General features: G+C 41.5%; 1 protein-coding gene across 1 annotated transcript; it reads left to right on the forward strand.

Moving 5' to 3' along the window:
- The first annotated feature begins 3,211 nt into the window (after positions 1-3,211).
- LOC132900261 (calcium-activated chloride channel regulator 1-like) lies at positions 3,212-19,310 on the forward strand. The gene is made up of 14 exons (XM_060942269.1): positions 3,212-3,355; positions 5,388-5,525; positions 5,622-5,772; positions 5,935-6,040; positions 6,192-6,354; positions 6,563-6,793; positions 7,687-7,911; positions 9,879-10,059; positions 10,228-10,334; positions 10,418-10,627; positions 10,782-11,052; positions 11,148-11,312; positions 18,003-18,221; positions 18,886-19,310. Exons 1-14 carry the CDS (start codon positions 3,212-3,214, stop codon positions 19,308-19,310), a joined length of 2,736 nt encoding a protein of 911 aa, XP_060798252.1.
- Positions 19,311-25,274: the final 5,964 nt, after the last annotated feature.

Below are 25,274 nucleotides of genomic sequence, written 5' to 3' on the forward strand. Positions count from 1 at the left end.
TGTAGTGGTTAGCGCTGTCGCCTCACAGCAAGAAGGTCCTGGGTTCGAGCCCCGGGGCCGGCGAGGGCCTTTCTGTGTGGAGTTTGCATGTTCTCCCCGTGTCCGCGTGGGTTTCCTCCGGGTGCTCCGGTTTCCCCCACAGTCCAAAGACATGCAGGTTAGGTTAACTGGTGACTCTTAATTGACCGTAGGTGTGAATGTGAGTGTGAATGGTTGTCTGTGTCTATGTGTCAGCCCTGTGATGACCTGGCGACTTGTCCAGGGTGTACCCCGCCTTTCGCCCGTAGTCAGCTGGGATAGGCTCCAGCTTGCCTGCGACCCTGTAGAAGGATAAAGCGGCTAGAGATAATGAGATGAGATAATAATACAACCTATATATAATACTGCAGTTCTATTGCTCAGTTCAGAGGCACAATGGCAGGGATTCAAGTATTCACTACCTATGCAGCGGCACAGTAGAGGTAGGTAAACGCACTAGGCAGCACTATGCACCTGCAGCAGCGGCAACAAAGAAGATGCAAGACTGAGTCATCATACATCACACAACAGAACTATGTGGCAAATTGCAAACTTTAATAGAAAATGTAAACAACAAAACAGTGATATATACACATTACAAATGCAAATTTATATATACACAAAAAAAAAAAAAAAAAATATATATATATATATATATATATATATATATATATAAAATATATATATATAAAATATATAAAAGTCCTGTGGCACGGTGCAAAAAGGCAGGGGTCAGCATCCAGGCAATGACCTAGGTGTCAGTGACAGAGAAGGGGGGGGGGGGAAGACACACACACACACACACACACTATAACATTCAGTCAGGTGCTACTCCTCAACTGCAGCCACTGTCGGATACTGTCCCGGTATGTATTCCACCGTTTGAAGGTAAATTCCTGGGTCACTCCGTGCTTCACAGAAGCTATATGCATATAGCACTGCTTACGTGCAAGAAGTTTTCTCCTTTTTGCCGTTATTTCCAAACTTTCCTCTCCTCCACTGCTGCTAAACGAGGGTGTGGCGGCTGCCATGTTGGTCTCTTGTTTACGAAATGGGGCTACGTCGCGGGTGTTTATGGGATACGTCAGCAACCATGGAACCTGTTCTGTAGCGAAATCTTATTCCGCGGTGCCAAAATATCATTCCGCGCCGATGACATTAGTTCGCTTTTTCAAGCCTTCGTGCGAAAAATTGACAGCATTACAAGGTGAGAACTTTTTGATGACATCATTTCATAATACGTCCATTTTTAAGAATTGGATATTATGTAGTTCGGAGACGTCGGAGCGGAATCTTGTTTCTGAAAGACTTTTCGGGGTTCACCTTACAGCCTATACAGCTTGTCGAAGAAGATCTTAAAGTTGTTCATGCCATTGATCTGCTTTAAAACATCCCAAACTGCTAATTCAAGCCTGTGGTTGAGGCAGTGCCAGACAAACAAATGGGGAAACTTCGCACACAACTGCGCTGCCACTCCAGTGAAAATGAAGAAGTGCAGGAATGCACTTCAAGCCCTGCCTGAGGAAAGAATTACAACCATCTTTTAGTTTTGTGAGAAGTTCCGAGCAGTGACCTTGGTCAGACTAACGCTATGGTTCTGACAGTCTTCTTCACAGACATGCAATTAAAATCAATGTGTAATTACTAGACTGCCACCTGCTGTACTGGAGAGGGCGGGGACGTGAATTCATGGTCCGACTTCTTGCTGTAAACTCCTGTCAGAGGCGCATCATGAATTCTGGACCTACCGACTTTTTTATATTGTGAAAATACGGGACTTTTATATAATGTGAAAATACGGGATATTTTCGGGAAAATAAAAAAAACGGGAAGACAGCGGGAAATAAGTCAAAATAAGGGATTTCCCGGGAAAACGGGAGGGTTGACAGGTATGCTGCAGGGTGGCTGGGCTCTCTCTGAGAGACAGGGTGAGAAGCTTGGTCATTCAGGAGAAACTCAGAGTAGAACTGCTGCTCCTCCACATTGAAAGGAGTCAGTTGAGGTGGTTCGGGCACCTTGTCAGGATGCCCCCTGGACATCTCCCATGGGAGATTCTCTGGGCATGCCCCACCAGGAGGAGATCCCAGGGCAGACCCAGGACACATTGGAGAGGGAATGCCTCGGTATTCTCCCGGAATAGCTGGTGGAGGTGGCCGGGGACAGGGAAGTCTGGGCTGCTCCGCTTAGGCTGCTACCCCCGCGACCTGGACCCGGATAAGCGGCAGAATATATATAATCATCCTGCACTAACCTCTCACAGTCTCCAGAGTTCGAATCTCACACACACAAGAACTCAATCACTTCTCAGTCTCACAGCTCACCTGTTTCAGGACTCTGTTCACAGTTTGTCATTGTGGTCTATGCTCAGTTCCTTGTGTCTGACTTTACCAAACCTACTAATTTTGTTCGACTGATTCTAGTTCGACTTTTCATTTTGATATTTCCGCTGACAACCTGTTTTGTACCTTGCCTGATCATTGCCTGTTTTGTGATTCTGACTGCCAGTCTGCCTGAATAAACTCTCTTCCTGCTTTCATAGCCATTTGTTGCCTGCATTCCTGACAGGATGATATTCAAAAATGTTATTTACTCCCCCCAATGGCCGGGACCGTGGTGTAGTGGTTAGCACTGTCACCTCACAGCAAGAAGGCCTTGGGTTCAAGCCCAGTGGCCGACAAGGGCCTTTCTGTGTGGAGTTTGCATGTTCTCCCCGTGTCTCCGGGTGCTCTGGTTTCCCCCACAGTCCAAAGACATGCAGGTTAGGTTAATTGGTGGCTCTAAATTGACCGTAGGTGTGAATGTGAGTGTGACTTGTCCAGGGTATACACCGCCTCTCACCCATAGTCAGCTGGGATAGGCTTTAGCTTACACATGACCCTGTACAGGATAAGCGGCTACAGATAATGGATGGATTATTGATTTCCACACAGCCATACAAAAGGCATATAAAATGGCATTCATTAAACATTAAAAGACAAGACATTATCTTGACTTTGGCAATTTATGAGGCAGTTTGCAGTGCTGTAGCTGTAAATGTGTTGTTTTTTTCATAAAGATGAAGTTAGAATGATTTCTCCATGAACATGGTTTAATTATTACCCACAGGAGCAGGGAAATTTGAATTACAGAAAATGTCACGAATCTTACGATATAAATATCACACCCTAAAATCCCTTTTCTCAGTTCTGCAATCATGGTACTGACTGCGGTGTTGGTGTTTCTCAGTGCACTGGGACCTGCTACAGCAATTCGACTGGATGGAAATGGGTACACTGATATTCTCATTGCTATCAACCCACAGGTGCAAGAGAATGAAGAACTGATCAATCAGACCAAGGTATTTATTCATACATGTTCCAATACCTTTACTATTCAAACTGATATATGAAATGGTTTACATTAGTTACAGTCTTGTGTTACCATAACATTTATAGATAGTTAGTTATTGGGTTAGTGAATTAGTTAGTTTGTCATATCTCATCTAATTATCTCAAGCCGCTTTATCCTGTTCTACAGGGTCGCAGGCAAGCTGGAGCCTATCCCAGCTGACTACGGGCGAAAGGCGGGGTACACCCTGGACAAGTCGCCAGGTCATCACAGGGCTGACACATAGACACAGACAACCATTCACACTCACATTCACACCTACGGTCAATTTAGAGTCACCAGTTAACCTAACCTGCATGTCTTTGGACTGTGGGGGAAACCGGAGCACCCGGAGGAAACCCACGCGGACACGGGGAGAACATGCAAACTCCACACAGAAAGGCCCTCGCCGGCCACGGGGCTCGAACCCGGACCTTCTTGCTATGAGGCGACAGCGCTAACCACTACACCACCGTGCCGCCTAGTTTGTCATATCCTCATATGTAATTAAATACATAGTAAATAGTTAGATAACATGATTCGATGTATATCTTACTGCCATACTCTGGAGACGATCTGATATCTGCACGTGTTTAAAATATAAATGCACACATTTGCATTCAAAGTAACGATGACTTTGTTTTCTGTAGAAACTGCACTGAAATAAATTTGCAGTCAGGCACATAAATATCTATCAAATTTATTGTAATTTCAACTGTTTACCAGAGTCTAATGGAGTTTTGGTATGTAAAATATGAGCTCAAAGTTCATCCTTTCAGCTTTAATTTAAAGGGAATTTACATCCAAATGAATGGCATAGGGATTTTTTAATTTTTATATGAGGGCCCCCCTTTCTAGGAGACCAAACGTAGCAACTGGCTGCTGAGCTGATCCCTGGCCAGGTGTGTGGTATTCCCTCATTATTCACTTATAAGTCAGAAAGTGGACAAAGTAATGGACATAAATTATCATTTTTAATACTTGCAAATAAAATCCTTTGCAATCAATCTGCCTGATGTTTGGAACTCATAGACATCACCAGACACTGTGTTTCTTCCATGGTGATGCTCTGCTAGGTCTTTTCTGAAGCTGTCTTCAGTTCCTGCTTGTTCTTGGGGCATGTAGTCTTCAGTTTAGCCTTCAGTAAGTGAAACGTAGCTCAGGTGGATTCAGGTCAGTTGGACTTGGCCAGTGCAGAACGTTCCACTTTTTTTGCCTTTGTCTTGGGCTGATTTTCAAGTATACTCTGGGTCATTGTCCTTCTGTACTAAGAAGTGCCGTCCAATGAGTTATTAAAAAAAAAAAACTCGAGCTGTACTCTCATCCTTCCTCTGCACTGGACTGGCCTTGTTCCTTCTGCTGATAAAAAGAAATTATATCCAAGATCGTTATTACCCAACATTCTTCATGCATCATTACAGGAGTTGTTGATTGTCTTTCCTGTAAGAGATGTAATCAGCTGTTTTAAATCTTTCTGGATGGCCATTAAAATACTGCAGTTTCATCAGAAGTAAGATGACTGAAAAATCATGAGAGCAAGAGCCAGGCTCTCATAAAAGAGATGGTTTATTGTGTGTATGAAGACAACCTGAATGTTTCAAAGTCCAAACCAAAATTATGCCCAAGATAATGCCCAAGGCTAAGGTAGGAGAAATACATGAGGAACAGACGTGCAAATCATGAGTGAACTGAAAATGTTTGGGCTAGCTTTCTGGGTTTATTTATTTATTTGTTTATTTATTTATTTTGCTGAAATCTGCAGAAGCCTGGCGCTCTAAAGCTTTTTGGTGCTCTTTCTACTCAATGAAAATAGTTCTTGTTCATGTTATTGTTCCTGTATTTATATTCGTTTGGACACATTATTGGCTCAACCTAAATAAATGTGTTTAAATTCACTAATATTCAATTATACATGTAAGATGTAATGTGAAGTTCCCTGACTGGAGATCAATAAAGTTTATCATATTGTACACATACATTTTCTTTCTCCACGATCATCACAGGAAATGATCATCAGTGGATCACATTACCTATTTGAAGCTTTAGACCACAAGGTGTTCTTCAAGGAGGTGAAAATACTCGTCCCACCAAACTGGACGACAGGAAAATATGAGAGAGCAAGAAATGAATCCTATGAAAAGGTACACCAATTATTCAGTTTTGTTTGAATATATAGTGGTGATAAAGAGGCTGAAGGTACAAACTTGCACAAAATGTCATTTACATTTTATTTTTAGGGCAGAATAATAATTGACAACCCACATCCTTCATTTGGTGATGATCCATACACTCGTCAGACCGGAGACTGTGGAAAGGAGGGTGATTACATTCATTTCACACCAAACTTCTTGTTAAACAATGATCTCATCCAAGTATATGGACCTCGAGGTAAGAGCCAGTTTGTGTAAAACACACACACACACACACCTTCATGGCCAAGCATTTCCTCTTTTAAATGTAATTGCAATCATTAACTGTGATCAAAAAACACCAGGTATTACACAGACTGATAAGGCTGATTTATATTTACCTTTCTCTGTTTACTTTCAGGACGGGTTTTTGTGCATGAATGGGCTCACCTCAGATGGGGGGTATTTGATGAATATAATAAGAAAGAACCCTTCTATGAGAAGCTTGGTGAAATTCTACCAACAAGGTTTTATTATCACTTTTCGATATATGATCAGTGAATGTAAATGGACTTTATACCAATAGTTATCAATAATATGCTCCATTTCCTTTTCACATGACGGCCTTGGTCTGAACAAAGCAGCTACTAATGGTGAATGAATGAATTTTCTTTTCAGGTGTACTGATAAGATTTCTGGTCAGTGGTATGAAATTATTAATCAACAAACTCGACCTTGCCGGTTTGATGCAAATGGCAAACCAACATCCAGCTGTGAATTCTTTCCAGATAAAGTGCAAAACACAAATGCTTCAATAATGTACCTACAAAGTTTAGAGTCTGTGAGTATAGCAGTTGCTAAACCATTTTCAAATCAATTTTGCTCAAATGGTAGTGGCATTATGAGAGTGAACAGAAGTAGGTATGTAGTATGTATGGTATTCATCACTTTGATCTGAATGATTTCTGAAAAACTTTGAGAGGAATGACTTTACTTTTGTTTGATGCCTTTATTAAAAGCACTGTTTTGTTTTTGTTTTGTTTTTTTAGGTAAAAGCATTTTGTCAAGAAGGGGAACACAACATTGAAGCCCCCAATGAGCAGAATACTAAGTGTTCAAATAAAGCAACACGTACAGTCATCTTTCAGGACTCACAAGACAAAGATGCCCTTCAAATTCTAAAGCCACTTCCATCTGCACCACCAATTCCAACGTTCAAAGTCCTGCAGAGGGGACCTCGGGTCGTCTGCCTTGTCCTTGATGTCTCAGGAAGCATGGGGGTGAGTAATATCACATAAAAATAGCTTCCAAAGCAAAAATGTCCTCGAAAATCAGTAGAATGTAACGTAATAGAGGGCCTTCCCAAAATAATTACCCCCCCCAAAAAAAAGACAAAAATTGAGGCAAACATTCATCCATTATCTATAGCCGCTTATCCTGTACAGGGTTGCAGGCAAGCTGGAGCTTATCCCAGCTGACTATGGGCAAGAGGTGGGGTACACCCTGGACAAGTCACCAGATCATTACAGGGCTGACACATAGAGACAAACAACCTTTCAGACTCACACCTGCGATCAATTTAGAGCCACCAATTAGCCTAACCTGCATGTCTTTGGACTGTGGGGGAAACCGGAGCACCCGGAGGAAACCCACGCAGACACAGGGAGAACATGCAAACTCCACACAGAAAGGCCCTCGCCAGCCACGGGGCTCGAACCCGGACCTTCTTGCTGTGAGCCGACAGTGCTAAACACTACACCACTGTGCTGCCCACCATACAAATAGTATGATGGTAATTGAATTGATAAATAGTTCATTTGACTTCAATAACCATAATGTGTGTCATCATGTGTGTGCAAGATTTTATCACAAGATTAATTCACTATTTATTTTTCATGATGTGTTACTGAATTCATAAAATAATTCAGTCATTTTTGGTAATGTAATGCACTTTCCTCTGAAGAAAAAATGTCCAGGGCTTGAAAAGGAAGCTGATCAAGCACTCATCTGACACACTAACAGCTCACTTTCAGTAAAAATTGTTTGTTGTTTTTATCACAAAAAAACTACAACTGACAAATCAAGTGAAAGTCATCAGCACATGGGAGATACTTAAATTATCTTTATATGTTTGTCAAAAATGCCTAATATTTTATTGTTTTTCTCTTTAAAGGGTTCAAGAATAAAAAACCAACGCCGATCTGCCACAGTTTTGTTAAACCAGTGTATAAAAGAAAAAGAGACTGTGGGGCTTGTGACATTTAGTTCTAATGCTCAAGAACTAAGCCCCTTGACTTTAATAGATGGACAGGCTTCAAGAGACAGTCTAATAAGCAAGTTGCCAAAGGTTGCAAACGGAGGTACTCAAATCTGTAAAGGCCTCAGAAAAGGCTTAGAGGTGAGAAACGCATGTAAAAACTCCTCCTATAGAGGGATTTCACTGACGTCACCCGAAACTGGAAGTAAACAGACCCTGCGCCATATTGGAAGACCAACAAACTCGTGATTAGGGGGAAATAACGGCAGCGGTATGTGAACCCACGAGAATAAAGTGGAGTGGCAAACGACTTAAACAAACAAATCTGAGCTGTTTTATTTATGATTTATTGGCCCAACAATAGACTTGAAAGAAACCTGTGTGAGACTTGGCAAAAAACTGTGGATATAATCAGGGTGCGATTTGTCAAAAAACCAGAAGGGGGGATTTTTTTTTTTTTAATCATGAAACGTCACAAAATTAAGGTAACAATAGGCTAACAGTTCAATAACATCCGATGATATCAAATGAATAACACTAAATGAAAACGAACACATCTTCCTATCTCTCTGACTAAATACACGAACACTAACACACAACAAAGTTCGCATTGCTTGTCGCGTTGCTGTGATGTTTCTCTCCCTCCGGATTAAATGGACAGTGACTCAAAAATCACTAAAATACATGAATATTAAATGAACAGTTTGCTCTGATGGCGCAGTTCACATGGCCTTTTCTGCTTTCCCGTCGGTGCGCTATCCGCCGCGTTTCGCCCTTCTTTAATCCACATTTCTGCGAATTTCTCAGCAGGGAAGGAACGCACGTCTGGCCCATTGACAGCGAGGAAAAGAAGGCTGTCAGTGTGGATACATTCATTCTGTTGAGCTCATCAATAAGGATGTGATTCATGGCGCTAAATCCATGTTCACACTCTGGATATTGTTATTATCTACAATGTATCTATTTGCTGGGGACGTTCGTGAACATCAAAGCTGCCACTTTGGGTCATTTTGAAAGTGAGTGCAATGTAGACCATAGAAAACTGTGTTAAAACATGCCTGTCATGTCAACTTTTTTTTTTTGGTTTGTTTGTTTTATTGATGGGGTTGTACCCGAGGATTTTTTTTCAGCAGAGATAAAAACCAGAGGGGGGGGATGATCCCCACCATCCCCCCCAGCAAATCGCACCCAGAATATAATGGATAAGTCTGTGCATGATCTGTGGACACTTTGAGGTAAGCAAACGCAAGAAATTCAGATTTAAAACATGCTAAATTGGCCCCAAGTTGATAACTGTATGAGGAGCAAGCCTCCCAGACTTCTATAATTTAATAATAATAATAATAATAATTTAGGATGGTTTGGGGCTTGCTCTCCCTCCTATTATATAAATAAAGCATAGTTGTTGTGTAGGCATATATCATAAATACATATGTATAATTTGGATAAATTAACCTAAATTATGGATACCTTAATAGTAACAAAAAGTATTAATTTTTCAACTGAAAAGATATATTATTAAAAGATATCAACAAGATTACCTTGGCCATAACTATGTGTAGGTTATTCTTAACAACAGCTGTAATATCACGAACCAAGCCACTAACAACATAATTGTAAGCCTGTAGCCCTTTGTAGGCCTTCAAGTCATCAGCAGTGTAGGCACTGGGTGTAAACAACAAATAGTTTACAATGTCTGGGTGATGGGTAACAGATGGCAGAATTGGTGTCAGGTCCTCCTTATGTTTCCATTCTCCCTTGCCCCGAGTCTTATCATATGGGTCAAACCCATCAATCACAGCCAGTTTCTCCACATACCGTGCCCTTTCTGCAGCTGGTAATGTACTCACATAACCAGAATTATCAGCCATCATGTCACTTCACTCTCGCGCGTACTTTGTTTTATATTGTATGTAGTATGTATGTATGTACTTGGTCTTCCAATATGGCGCCCTAACAAAATCTCGCGGCACGGTGACGTCACATGGCAACCCTCTATATTCTCTCACTAAATTCCACTGTCAAAGTATTAAATGATGAAAATTTTCTTTGTTTAAGAATTAAGAATGAATTGGAAGATAATTAATGACTTTTTTTGTTCATTTCAGCTTCTTCGATCAAATGATAAGACAGCAATTGGAGATGAAATAATTTTTCTGACAGATGGGGAAGCAAATGATAATGTTGGAGCTTGTTTACAGGAAGCTATTGACAGTGGTGCAGTCATTCACACTATAGCATTTGGCCCAGCTGCAGACCTGGTATTGAAAACCATGGCAGAGAAAACAGGTGAGTTTTTTTGCATAATATTGCATAGAGTCTGTGTTTGTATTTCATTGTTTATAGTTTCAGTTCGAAGTCAATTTCATATTCAGAGAACAATGGATTGATTAGCAGGACATCACTGTAGATTTACAACATTTTTAACACATTGGATTTTGATTATCATTCATATAGGGGGAGCATTTAAAGTAGCAGATGAGTCTGGAGATTTCAACGCTCTTCTGGATGCCTTTTGCTCAATTAGAATGTTCGATGGGAATTCGATCACTCAGCCCATTCAGGTTAATGATAAACTTCCACTGTGAGAAATCTCAATCTTACCAGTCAGAGTTTTCACAGAATATATTTACTTTATTCCAAACAGCTTGAAAGCACTGCAAAGAATGTTGCAGATTGGTTTAATGGAACAGTTCCCATTGACCAGACTATCGGAAATCACACCGCCTTTACAATCACCCATGAAAGAAGTGCACCCACTGTGTACATAAAGTCACCAAGTGGTTTGGTTTACGACCAGAGAAACACCTCTAGCATTGCTAGTACAATCACTTTTACTGTTCCAGGGACTGCAGAGGTAAAGCTTTTTACTGGTATTTTGACAAAAGACAGTAAAGAAAAAAAAAACTCACAGCTTCAAATGCATAATACAAACAAACAAACAAACAAACAAACAAACAAATAAATAAATAAATAAAGACATCACTTTCCTTCCCTGTGTTGCCTGGCAGCCTGGAGATTGGAAATACAGCTTCCTCAATAAAGAATCAACTGCTCAGGCAATAGGTTTAATCGTAATGAGTCGAGCGGCCCGTGAAGATGTTCACCCAGTCACAGTTACAGCCAGAATGAACCAGCAGACCAGTGACGCCACCAAACCCATGATCGTGTTGGCTGAGGTCAGTCAGAATTATAATCCTGTGGTGGGGGCCACTGTTTGGGCGAACCTGGCATCAGATACTGGGCACTCAGTACAACTGGAGCTACTTGATAACGGAGCAGGTAACAGTTATAAAACGTCATCTTGCATCAAATCATAAGTTCAGGTGAAATTATTACATTATCCACACTTTTCTGACTGGAAATAACTTTTACAGGAGCTGATGCTTTCAAAGACGATGGTGTCTATTCCAGATATTTTACAAAATTAAAACGTGGAAAATACAGTCTGAAAGTGAGAGTGGAAAATCAACATGGAGGAGTCCAACTTTCCTCACGCACACACAGTGGTGCTCTGTATGTCCCTGGATATATTGTGGACGGTAAATATTGTGCACTATTTTCACTCAGCCAGAATTAACCACTATTACACAGAACACCTCACGGAACTTACTGGTTTGCACACACGCACTCACTCACTCATTCACTGACTCACTCACTCACTGATGCACCATACTTGCCAACCCTCCCAATTTCGGCGGGAGGATCCCGAGTTTAGCCTCCGTCTCCCACCTCTCGATCGTATTTGTTAAAAACTTGATAATCTCCCGGTTTGGGGAATCCCTACCGCCAAGTTAAAAATACTCCCAATTATGTCCAGTCAGAATCGTATGAGAAACACTGCTGATGTCAACTGATTTTTAACCAATCAACAAACAGAACGACAGTCACTTCCGTAATGTAGGATTCACCCAGGCTGTCCGACATTTTTTACAAGCAGTCCTTCATCATAGCCACTAAACCAAATACCAAACGGCAAAAATATGAATGCAAATACCAGGTTGCATGGGAGAATGAATTTCCATGGATAAGCAAATGTTCGACCAGCCAGACCAACGCATTTTGCAAGGTAAGCGATTCACTGACCGCACAGGTCAAAGTTTAGAAGTCTGTATGTTTACATCCGGGTCTCGCAAATTTATTTCAGTTAGAAAATTTTTAACGCTGGGTCGGGTGGCCGTAACTATCGAATTTGTTTGATGAGTGTATTTGAATAGTGCGGTCGTGTCTTAGTGCTATTTTGAATTTTTGTTTGAAAGTTTTAAGTGAAAGTTTACAAGTGAATTATCTGGAAAGTGATTGGTTTTGATAGAGTTTTGAGGTTTTAAATGAAAGATTATTAGTGAGTGTATTTTGGTAGGACTAAAATTTTGCATTCGAGTGAATTTCTTTGTGGAGTATATTTTGATAGTATGGTCGTATTTCTAGTGCCATTTTAAAATTTTGCTTGAAAACTTTCAGTCAGGGCGGCATGGTGGTGTAGTGGTTAGCGCTGTCGCCTCACAGCAAGAAGGTCCGGGTTCGAGCCCAGCAGCCGGCGAGGGCCTTTCTGTGCGGAGTTTGCATGTTCTCCCCGTGTCTGCATGGGTTTCCTCCGGGTGCTCCGGTTTCCCCCACAGTCCAAAGACATGCAGGTTAACTGGTGATTCTAAATTGAGCGTAGGTGTGAATGTGAGTGTGAATGGTTGTCTGTGTCAGCCCTGTGATGACCTGGTGACTTGTCCAGGGTGTACCCTGCCTTTCGCCCGTAGTCAGCTGGGATAGGCTCCAGCTTACCTGCGACCCTGTAGAACAGGATAAAGCGGCTAGAAATGATGAGATGAGATGAACTTTCAAAGTTTGCAAATGAGCAAATTCCTTTGATGCATTCCGACAGGATTTTGATAGTATTTCTAGTGCTTTTTAAAAATTCTGTTGGAAAGTATTTAGTGAGAGAGATGCATTTTAGTAGTACTAAGACATCACCACCTGAACGACCACATGGAAATTATTCAAGCAAAAAAGAAACCCATTTTTTTAATAAATGACATTTGATCTGACATTTGGACAGTTTGTCGATTCCCCTATTATCTCACACACACACACACACACACACACACACACACACACACACACACACGTGCGTGCACATACACACGCACACGCAGTGCACCAGACGTAGGATTATGAGCACATTTACATGCTTGCGAAATACAATCTAATCATATTTGATGCACTTTAACAGAAAGAAAAATGTGCGCGTGCAATCTTCATCATTAATTATTCACTGAAACGTGTTAAATGCTCTCAGATTGCAATATTGCAAGACTCGATTTGTTTTAAGTTTTGTTCAGGAACACATGATGAAAGGTAAGTACCGAGTTCTGCACATCTCTCTCTCTATCTCTTCGTCTCGCATGCGCTACAGAGGAAAACTGTTATGAACTGAGTGAACTGGCAGTTTCTCATCTTGGGGGCTCGAAAAGATAACCATTTACTCCAGAATATTCTTGATCATCATCTGCCCCTTCATTTGACACATAAGAATCCCAATCACTATCAGAATTCTCTCCAAAACCTGATTCCATATCGAGACTGGTCTAACCACTGCTGTGCACAGGAAAAAATTGACATCTGGATTGTTACACGTGTGATGTCACACACCCCTTCGGGATCTTCCAGATGAGTCTCGGCAGGTTCTGTGAAAATTGGCTGATCTTATTTATTTTCCATTAATTTATGGCCTTTTGGATCAGCTATGGTTTAAAGCCATGGTGCTATATTAAACATCACAGGACTACAAGTCTACATATAACAACATAAAGTGCAGGAGTGCAACACTGCAGACAGTAAATGACACAATAGACAATAAACAGACAATAAACAACACAAACAATATATAGTGCAGACACAATCAACATAAGGTGCAGAGTTGAGTGTGCATATGAGGTAGTATATGAAAGGGAATAAATAAATGTAAACCTTGTGTGTGCGAGAGACACTGTAAACATTGTAAGACAATAGTGCATTATTGTCCACTGTGCAAAAGAGGTGTGAGTGGTGTGTTCAACAGTCTGTCAGAATCAGTGCAGTCCGTCAGAGTTGAGGAGTCTGATGGCATGTGGGAAGAAACTGTTACAGAGTCTGGCTGTGAAGGCCCAAATGCTTCGGTACCTTTTTCCAGACGGCAGGAGGGTGAAGAGATTGTGTGAGGGATGTGTGGGGTCAGCCACGATGCTGGTGGCTTTCCAGAAGCAACGTGTTCTGTAAATGTCCATGATGGAGGGAAGAGAGACTCTGATGATCTCCTCAGCTGTCCTTACTATCCGCTGTAGAGTCTTGCGAGCCGAGGTGGTGCAATTCCCAAACCAGATCGTGATGCAGCTTCTCAGAATGCTCTCAATAGTCTCTCTGTAGAATATAGTGAGGATGGGAGATGGGTTTTCCTCAGCCTCCATAGGAAGTAGTGGCTCTGCTGGGCTTTCTTGACAATGGAGCTGGTGTTGAGGGACCAGGTGAGGTTCTCTGCCGGATGAACACCAAGGAATTTGGTGTTCTTGATGCTCTCCACGAGTGAGCTGTCAATGTACAATGGAGAGTAGTCACTCCATGTTCTTCTGAAGTCAACAACCATCTCTTTTGTTTTGTCCACGTTCAGAGACAGATTGTTGACTCTGCACCAGTCCGATAGCCGTTGCATCTCCTCTCTGTATGCTGACTCATTGTTTTTACTGATGAGACCCACCACAGTCATGTCATCAGCAAACCTGATGTGGTTCAAGCTGTGAGTTGCTGCACAGTCGTGCGTCAGCAGAGTGAACAGCAGTGGACTGAGCACAAAGCCGTGGGGTGTCCCAGTGCTCCGTATGGTGGTACTGGAAGTGCTGCTCCCAATCCGGACTGACTGAGGTCTCTCAGTCAGGAAATCCAGAATCCAGTTGCAAAGGGAGGTGTTCAGGCCCAGCAGGCTCAGTTTTCCAATTAGCTGCTGAGGAATGATTGTGTTGAATGCTGAACTGAAATCTATGAACAGCATTCGTATGTACAGTATGTGTCCTTGTTGGCTGGAGAAAAAGCCGTACTCTCTGGAAAGAATTAAGGTAACTTTCAATAACATGGAATTTTAAAATGAAATCAGATGTCTGAATTCTTTACAAACAATCTATTACTTTCTTAAAAGAATTTAGACTGAGTTCAAAGACAAATAAATATATCCATACATCAAGATAACAGAAAAATAAATTTTAGCTCCTGAAACTTTTTTTGACATGGAGTTACCCATCACTTCAAAAATAAAAAAACCCATCACACACCCAGGAGCGGGCGGCACGGTGGTGTAGTGGTTAGCGCTGTCGCCTCACAGCAAGAAGGTCCGGGTTCGAGGGCCTTTCTGTGTGGAGTTTGCATGTTCTCCCCATGTCCACGTGGGTTTCCTCCGGGTGCTCCGGTTTCCCCCACAGTCCAAAGACATGCAGGTTAGGTTAACTGGTGACTCTAAATTGACCGTAGGTGTGAATGTGAGTGTGAATGGTTGTCTGTGTCTATGTGTCAGCCCTGTGATGACCTGGCGACTTGTCCAGGGTGTACCCCGCCTTTCGCCCCTAGTCAGCTGGGATAGGCTCCAGCTTGCCTGCGACCCTGTAGAACAGGATAAAGTGGCTAGAGATAATGAGATGAGATGAGAGACACACAGGAGCAATGTTCTTTTAAACCCCAAAATGATGCAGGTTAATTTCGGGGCTTCATGTTACTCGTATGAAACCCTAAGCCTTGAGATCTGTAGCATGGGGTCTTATCCAACTATTCTGCATGTACACATCAACACATTCATAGAAAAGACAATGAAGCAGCACCACTGGTGACTGTTTCTTTTTAAGTGAATTCCATCATCAGGTTTATTTTATTTGGGATCCAGAAAAGTTGTATTTGCCGATAGCCAGCTCTTTCTTGAAAATAAGGAGGACTAAACCTATCTTCTCTCATTTATTCCTCAATGTAATCTGTATGTTGATCAAACAACATTTAAATTTGTCTTTTTCTTTTGTCCTCCAAAAGTATTTCAGAACATCAATGTTCAAAATCATTCATTCACTGGTTCATGTTTATTACACAGTACTGTATTTCATGTGCACATTATTAATCATTGCAAATGATGTGTTAAACAAAAGTTCAACAATTCAGGATTCAGTAATTCAGACAGAATTAAATGAATAGTGGACAATTCACCAAGTGGAACCACCTGATACACCTGTCAGTGAGTGGATGTATGACTCTATAGTCTGGCCAGAAAAAAAAATCAGCCCCAGCTTTGCTTCTTTTCAGCATGCTCGTATTTCTGCTGATGACTGCTGCTGTTCTTGGCCTCACAAAAGTAAAGGATAATTCACTTTTAAGCCATTTGGTAATACAAATATGAAAAACTTTATTAATCCCCATGGAAATTCAAGTGTCACAACAGCACTATCTAGGACAAATCAAACTCAACTACAGAATAAAATGAAAATAAAATTAAACAGAAAAGGTTGCACCTGTCCATTCTACTTTACGGAATAGTTATTTAATTATGGAAGTAGCATAGAGTGTAGTAAAATGGGAAGTTAGTTCAAAAAAGTTTTTGTCCAGATTGTAATGATTATGTCTATCGTACAGAATGAAATAGAACAGAAGTAAAATTATTAGATGTCATGGATACCAATAAAACTGAGGCTTACTTTTGCATTTTTTCATAAATAAGGATCAAAATGGTGGGCCGATGACTCCTATAGTTTCTTCACAACCTGTCTCTCATCTGTGGGAGGCAAAATGGACACATTCAAGGATAATTTTGACTAATCACAAGAGTAAAACTACACTACAGGAAAAAGTCAAGTTAGTTTCACTTTCGATTGGAGGTGAAACATCAAGATGCAGTCAATGAGACCATTAAATTCAGACAACCCCAATTCCATAAAAGTTGGGATGCTGTGTAAAATGTAAATAAAAACAGAATGCAATGATTTACAAGTTCTTTTCAATCTATATCCAATTGAATTGAATACAAAGACAAGATGGGCGGCACGGTGGTGTAGTGGTTAGCGCTGTCGCCTCACAGCAAGAAGGTCCGGGTTCGAGCCCCGTGGCCGGCGAGGGCCTTTCTGTGTGGAGTTTGCATGTTCTCCCCGTGTCTGCGTGGGTTTCCTCCGGGTGCTCCGGTTTCCCCCACAGTCCAAAGACATGCAGGTTAGATTAACTGGTGACTCTAAATTGACCGCAGGTGTGAATGTGAATGGTTGTCTGTGTCTATGTGTCAGCCCTGTGATGACCTGGCGACTTGTCCAGGGTGTACCCCGCCTTTCGCCCGTAGTCAGCTGGGATAGGCTCCAGCTCGCCTGCGACCCTGTAGAACAGGATAAAGCGGCTACAGATAATGAGACGAGATGAGACAAAGACAAGATGTTTAATGTTGAAACTGATAAACTTTTTTTTAATATACACTCATTCTGAATTTGATGATTGCAACACATTCCAAAAAATGTTGGACAGGGGCAACAAAAGACTGGCAAAGGTACAAAATGCTCAAAAAACACCTGTTTGGAACATTGTACAGATAAACTGTTTAAATGGTGTTGGAAAAATGGAGGATGGGGTGGGGGTGGTGTTGGAGTAATGGAGGACTGGGTGCTGGTGGTGTTGGAGTAATGGAGGACGGGGTAGGGGTGGTGTTGGAGTAATGTAGAATGGAGTGGGGGTGGTGTTGGAGAAATGGAGGACAGGGTGGGGTGGTGTTGGGGTTCTGCAGGGATGATCAAAGACATGGTTAACTTTCAGCTGTCTGAGTTTTAGTCAGCAGAGTGAACAGCAGTGGACTGAGCACAAAGCCCTGGAATGCCCCAGGATTCCGATTGGTGGTACAGGAAGTTCTGCTCCCAATCTGGACTGACTGAGGTCTCTCAGTCAGGAAATCCAGGATCCAGTTGCAGAGGGAGGTGTTCAGGCTCAGCAGGCTCAGCTTTCCAATTAGCTGTTGAGGAATGATTGTGTTGAATGCTGAACTGAAGTCTATGAACAGCATTCGTATGTATGCTGGTGGGGGTGGTGTTGAAGAAATGGAGGACGGGGTGGGGGTGGTGTTGGAGAAATGGAGGACACGGTGGGGAAGGTGGTGGGGTTCTGCAGGGACAAGCAGACATGGTTAACTTTCAGCTGTCTGAATTTGTATGTGTCTATACACTCCTCAAATAGAGAAATAATCAGCCTTTACATTCTCTTTCCAGGTAAAGTGGAATTAAACCCTCCGAAGCCCACAATAAATGTGCCACCAGTAGATGTGGGAAGCTTCACCAGAACAATAACTGGGGAGAGTTTTGTGGTGGAAGCAGATGGACCTTCAAACTTTCCTCCAAACAAGATCACAGATCTGACTGCGGAAATGCAGGAGGGCATCGTGCTTCTCAACTGGACGGCTCCTGGTGAGGATTTTGACGAGGGAAAAGGTGAGTCTTGTGCAAATTTACACCAATAGATTAGAATCTTTATTAGAATGAAGCTTCTCACTCACACACAGTTATTTTCAGATGTGTCCTATTTCTTAAAAAGTGCGAGAAGATGTTGGAGTAAAGCACTTGGGGGCAGGTTGTTAAAGTATCATATAACATAATGCCCAAATGTGTTTTATTCCTTTTATACCACAGCAGTTTGTTTTAAATTCATGAATAAACATTATCTCATGTTTCCAGAAACATTCATGGAGGTGGGTTGGCTGTGCTAAATTGCCCCCTCAGTGTGAATGTTTGCGTGGAATCCCATCCAGGGTGTGTTCCTACCTCACACCCAGTGTTCCCTCTGACCCTGACAGAATAAAGTGTTCACTGAAGATGAATTAATTCTATCAGGACAGTTGACAGACATATATTTCGCACATATGCGCTATGGAATTTTGTGGTTTCTAAGTGGTTGTAAATAAATACAATTATATACTGAAAACTGTGGTACTGGGTTTGTATAGTTATCATACTGTGATTTCATTCATTCATTCTTATTTCCACCCCATTGTACACACAGGAGAGTTATCCCAAGCACAATCAGTCATAACTTCAGAGAATTTCCTCTGTATAAATAAAATCTCTCATATGCTCATTGCTGTTTTTTTCTTTTTAGCGCAATCCTATGAAATCAGATGGAGTGAAGATTTGAAGACGCTTCAGAATAACTTCAACAGCACGAATCTGGTGAACACTTCAGCACTTGTGCCTCAAGTGTCAGGATCAGCTGAACATCACTCTTTCAAGCCTAATATTACAATTCAAAATGGCACCACGGTTTTCATTGCTGTTCAGTCACTGGACCAACAATCAGCAAGGTCAGAGATATCAAACATTGCTCGAGCAAAAAGTGATACCCAAAGTCTCAGACCCTCACCCCCTACCCCTACTCCTACTCCTGCCCCTACTCCTGCCCCTACTCCTACCCCTGCCCCTACTCCTACCCCTACCCCTACCTCTAATTCTAATCCAAGTCTGAATGTGAATGCGATCATCATCATCATCTCAGTCTGTGTGGTGACCATCGTTGCATGTGTTTGAGCTGTGGTCATCACATAGACACCAAAACAAAAAAATTATGGTTAGTCCCTAGTTTAATAGAACAAGGTCTACACCAAGACTACAAGCTTAAACATTCTATTCTGATTTATTCCTCAAATATTATTTTTTTTTATTTTCCTTTGAATTTAATTTGTTAGAACCCCAATTCCAAAAAAAAATTAGGACACTGTGTAAAACAAATAAAAACAGAATGTGAAGATTTGCAAATATCATAGAAACCCTACATTTCACTGAAAATAGTACAAAGACAACATATCAAATGTTGAAACAGAAATTTTATTGGTTTATGAAAAATATATGCTCATTTTTAAATTTGATGTCAGCAATGTTTCAAAAAAGTTGGGACAGGGGCAATAGACTGAAAAAGTTGTGATGCTCAAAAAAAATAATTTGGTTAATTCTTCACACACACACACACACACACACACACACACACACACACATGACTACAAAGACGAGAAAATACATACTTTGTCTATAAATTCTGTAAATCTAGTAATAATAGAGAAACCCAATGGACATGTTGCTGTCTCACTGTACTGGTGAATGTAAAAGCGCATGCGCACACACACAAAACTGTTAAAACTGAGGTATCATACGTTGCTCGAGCAACAAATTATGCTCCAAGTCCCAGACCCCCACCCATTAACCCTACTCCTAACCCTGACTCTAATCAAAGTCTGAATGTGACTGCAATCGTCGTCTCAGTCTGTGTGGTGACCATAGTGGCATATGTTTTAGCTGTGGTCATCGGGCACTTAACTGATCATAACTCTGATATACTTGTTGTACAAATCAATTAATAATAATAATAATAATAATAATAATAATAACAGTAAAATTGATCATTCTAAAGAAATAATAGAAATAAACAAACAGGTTGTTTAATGATTTAATGGCTGTTCTATTTCATTAAATTATTTAATAAAAGGGGGAAAAAAAGAAACAGTTTAATGACCAGTAACATCAACACAAGCATATTAAAGCATACCATGTACACAGTGACTTGCACAAGTATTCACTCCTCTTGAGCTGGGATTATGTTATAGATTTATTTAAATGTTGGGAGAGGGTTCTCACTGGGTTCACTGTTCCATTTCATTAATTATTTAATAAAAAGATATAAAATTCATCTTATTGCAAACAAAGAGTCACTGCGTTTCATTTTTTTTTCAAACCTAAAATAAACAAACATCACACTCAATATGTTGTTACTAAAAAGAGCAGCAGAGATTTGAGACAGGCAAACACAACAATGGAGTCCAGCACAACTGAACTGAAATTACGGAACAGTACCGGAACTAAAGGCTTGTGAATATTTCCATCAGTCACTCAGTCTTTCCCCCCCACCTTTCATATTTGTGTCCATCTCCTGGTATAAATAGTCTGTTCAGCCCTCGGAGAATTGCCTGAAAAGTGCCTCGGAACGACGGTCAGTAAAACTGGGAACAAAGTGAATCTGCAGGATTTCAGAGAAGCCCTCTGATAGAGTAGGAGCCACAAATTTCTTCCTACACACACACACACACACACACACACACACACAGAAATAATAATAAATCCAGGGTGTCCAAGTTATTTGAGGTAACATATCCATTAAACACTCAGTCCAATGTACAGTCGAGTAGGACAAACACAATAAAGGGGGGAAAAACAGTTTAATGACCAGTAACATCAACACAAGCGTATTAAAGCATAACATGTACACAGGGACTTGCACAAGTATTCACTCCTCTTGAGCTGGGATTCTCATCTCATCTCATTATCTCTAGCCGCTTTATCCTGTTCTACAGGGTTGCAAGCAAGCTGGAGCCTATCCCAGCTGACTACGGGCGAAAGGCGGGGTACACCCTGGACAAGTCGCCAGGTCATCACAGGGCTGACACAGACACAGACAACCATTCACACTCACATTCACACCTACGCTCAATTTAGAGTCACCGGTTAACCTAACCTGCATGTCTTTGGACTGTGGGGGAAACCGGAGCACCCGGAGGAAACCCACGCAGACACGGGGAGAACATGCAAACTCCGCACAGAAAGGCCCTCGCCTAGCCTGGCTAACGCGACTTCAAAGCTCTCCGAGCTATTGGTCTGGCCAAGATATTAAGCCCAACCGTTTCCCAGAGCCCGTGGTTGACCCACCTCCCTGAAATGCCTCAGTTTGCTACTGGTTGAAGCCAGAAAAGGCTGTGACGAAGCTTAAACCAATCACATCACTCTTTCCTCTGACGTATGCGACGCGACGGGGCTAACTGGTAGATTAAACTCTTACCGAAGCCGGTCGGGAGCAAGGCGAAAACGTCCTTCCTTTCAATAAATACCTCCAGGGCTGCTCTTTGCTCCGTTTTCAATGAGAACTTCCTGTTGAATGCTTTCAATACAGCATCTATGCGTAATAGATGCGGAAGCGTGAATGAAGCACTTCCGGCATAGATTCTGTAAACAATCTATGGCTTCTGGTCGCAGTTCTACTACGTCAGTGCCTTGAACACGCCTCTACCCAGGGCCGTTGGAGATGCTCAAAGTTGATTGGTTCCTGATTTTTCGGGAGCTTGGAAGAGCTGTAGATAGCTTGCCTGGCCAGACTAAGCTCGCAACAGGCCCTCGTGTTGCGTCACGCTTAGGATGGGCGGGCCCAGGCTAGCCCTCGCCGGCCATGGGGCTCGAACCCGGACCTTCTTGCTGTGAGGCGACAGTGCTAACCACTACACCACCGTGCCGCCTGAACTGGGATTACAGTGTATGTTATAGAATTATTTAAATGTTGGGAGAGGGTTCTCACTGGGTTCTGAAAATATTCTCCACTTTTTTCCTTGAAAAATAAAAGCTCAATAAGTATTTTTCACTTTTTCTGAGTCTGTATTTTTTCTTAGTTAACAACTTATCAAAGTGGACTTAATACAGATTTATACCAACCAAACGGGCACAATTCAAATATTTGTCCAGATACAGCTAGGCCTCTCCATTACATATAAAATTTGGGCTTCAGTCCAGCCTCAAAGAAAGAAAGACCTGATTTTGGACACCCTGTGCATCATCAAGCTAAAATAAACCTCTTTAGTTTGATCTTACTTCAGGTTATTTTAACACGGAATTATTCAGAAGCGGTATTAGGACTCCCTTTAGCCTTTACTTCAACACAAAACTTCATTTACAATTGAACAGAGTCAAGAAGGATCTTGGAACAACCAACAATAAAGGAATTCAATTTTCCCACTGAATTACAAACCGAACACAGAATGACACCCTGCTTTTCATCATATGTTAGTTTGCCCAGGGCTGTCTCTATTCTAGCTATTGAACAGACCAGGAGCTCAGTCAGGTGCTCCTGCGGCTTGTATTTTTTAAGGGAGATTGGCATCGATAGGCTGGGGAGATTTTATCTAACTTTACAAGGTAATATCACCCACACACATTCAAAGGTTATGACATCTTTATTGGTGATTTTTGCACTGCTCTTTTAAAATTTATGTCATTTACTTCAGTTTCTGTCTCCTTATTATTTTCATCATCATCATCATCATCATCATCATCATCATCATCATCATCATCACACATAATGTCTTAGGAAACTGACACATGATCAATTGCCTATTAAATGTCACTAGTAAAATTCATCATCAGTTTGCTACATTATTATATTACAACATTCAAAATCCCAGATGACATCCCAGTCAGTTGTTTCTATAAATTTCTTACTCTTACAAAAATACCCGGGGGCTATGGCCCCGAGTGACGGGGCCCAGCAACACCACAGCATTCGCCACAGGAACTCGACACACCATGCCGCCCGAAACATCGCTCCATTCAGTCACTTGCTGGCTGACAGCACTTTCACATTGGCATTTTTTTTTTTTAATTGACCCCTGTATTACTGACGCTGTCTGATGTGCTCGGGGACAGTCGGGGCTCTGAGTGTGTCTCCCCATGGCTGTTTCAGCCCTTAAATCATCTTCAGTGCTTGAAGCCCGCCCAAAAACTTCCTCAGTTTAGACTGCGCCACTGTTTGGTTCACACAGACATAATTACACCACCACACCAGACCGATTAAGTTGCACTGTAATTGGTCAGAAGCTTGGCGCTTATTTGGTCATTATGTGTAGCTGATTTTTATTGGCCACAAGCATGTGCTCATTGTTTACACTCTGACTTTCCACCGTCTCTTCACTGGGGATGGATTTCAGCAAATGGAGGGATTTGTGGAGGGACTTCTATAAAAGATGACTTCTGATAAAAATGACAAATACATTCGTCACTGTGACAACCAGGGCCGCGTTAACCCTTGCCGAGGCCCTGGGCAGACACCCCCCCCGAGGCCCCATCCCCGCCTCTTGTCAACTGCGCTCAGTAAATTCACCCCCTCAGACGTGCCTGTCTAACTAGACACAGAAACTTAAACAATGACAGTGGCACAATTAGAAATACTATTGAACGATAAAACTTTATATCCATCAACACCTATTTAATCAAGAAAAAGCAATGGTGAAATAGGCAATTGCATGGTGAAAAAATCCATCAGACATCACAGTAAACAAGTCTGGTTAACTAAAGTTTAGCCTCAAGAAGCCTTTGAATGAGTGAGTCAATGAACAACATGTCAAGAACATAACCTAGGCCTACAACAGTTTCTTTAGTATTCAGAGCAAGAACATTCATTTGGTATATAACCGTTCGTTTTCATTTTGGAATCCAGGCGACTTTTAACTTGTGAAAACAAAGAGCAATAACAAAGAAAGAAAAATATCTTGCTTCTCAGAAATAAATCTCAAAATGTTAGGCTATGTGAAACATTTCATCCTTTCACACACGTAATGTCCCAAACAGCAGTAGCACACAGCTTTGCGCATTCAGTTTGACAGCCATGGGTCAACTTACAAGGGCACTTTCCTACTTTTCTGGAAAGCGAAGTCATTAATTAAATCATTGAACTCAAGCTGGCGTAGCGTGTGAAGACATGGTGGACAGTGATCATATTGACAATGACGGGTGATTTATGCGACGGGACAAGGTGGGTTTCCTTACGGGTGGCGAAATGCATCAAAAATGTTATCAATATGATCACAACTTCTGTAAATATCGTTTCATATTTTCCAATCTCACTACCTCCGAGGCCCCCTAGTGGCCGAGGCCCTGGGCAGCTGCCCATGAAGCCCATTAGTATAACGCGTCCTTGGTGACAACCACTAGTAATTTTCTCTGTCACTGATGGATTATTATCGTCAATGACAAATGTGACGAGCGCCAGCAGGGACCCTGGTGAGAACTCGATACAGTTTGTAAACTTATTCCCAAATAAAAATCTAAGTTGCATTACATGTGATTGCAAAAGCATTGGCCTTCATCACTGTTAATCATTTCAAAATTTCGGATTTTTAGCCTGACATGAATTTTATTCCTCTACATTGTTCCATCATGGAATAACACGGACTAACTCCATGAGCAGCTCTCCCTCTCTGTTTTTTTTTCCAGTTCTTCAGTTTGATAAGAGCCAACAAAACAATTTTAATTAAGAAAACAGATTCAAAATTAATTTTTTGGGCTGAAGCAAAACATCCCAGATTGTAGTATCATAATGATAACGTGTTCATAGAAGAACAGTATTTCCTACACAGACGAGAGCAGAAGTGTTGACTCACTTGTAGCTGTGGAAGACCATGTCATTGACAGGAGCGTGCTTGGTAGCTGAAGGAACCATCTCTCGGAAATGAGAAAGGGGGAAATGAGTGCATATATTACACACAGTCAAAGTCCTGGACTTAATTATGCAGCCAAATGAGGTGAAGAATCTGGATTCATTCATGACCCTTTTTACTTCCTGTAATTTCCTGCTGCACAGATTTGATCTTTGATCACTATAGCAATTATTTACCGTATTGTATTGTCCAGCATAACTTTTTATTATTGTTCTCAAGTTTTGTGGTTGAACTGTGAGCTCTTCAT

This window comes from Neoarius graeffei, chromosome 16 (assembly GCF_027579695.1).
Source record: "Neoarius graeffei isolate fNeoGra1 chromosome 16, fNeoGra1.pri, whole genome shotgun sequence".
In the NCBI taxonomy this organism is placed as follows: domain Eukaryota; kingdom Metazoa; phylum Chordata; class Actinopteri; order Siluriformes; family Ariidae; genus Neoarius; species Neoarius graeffei.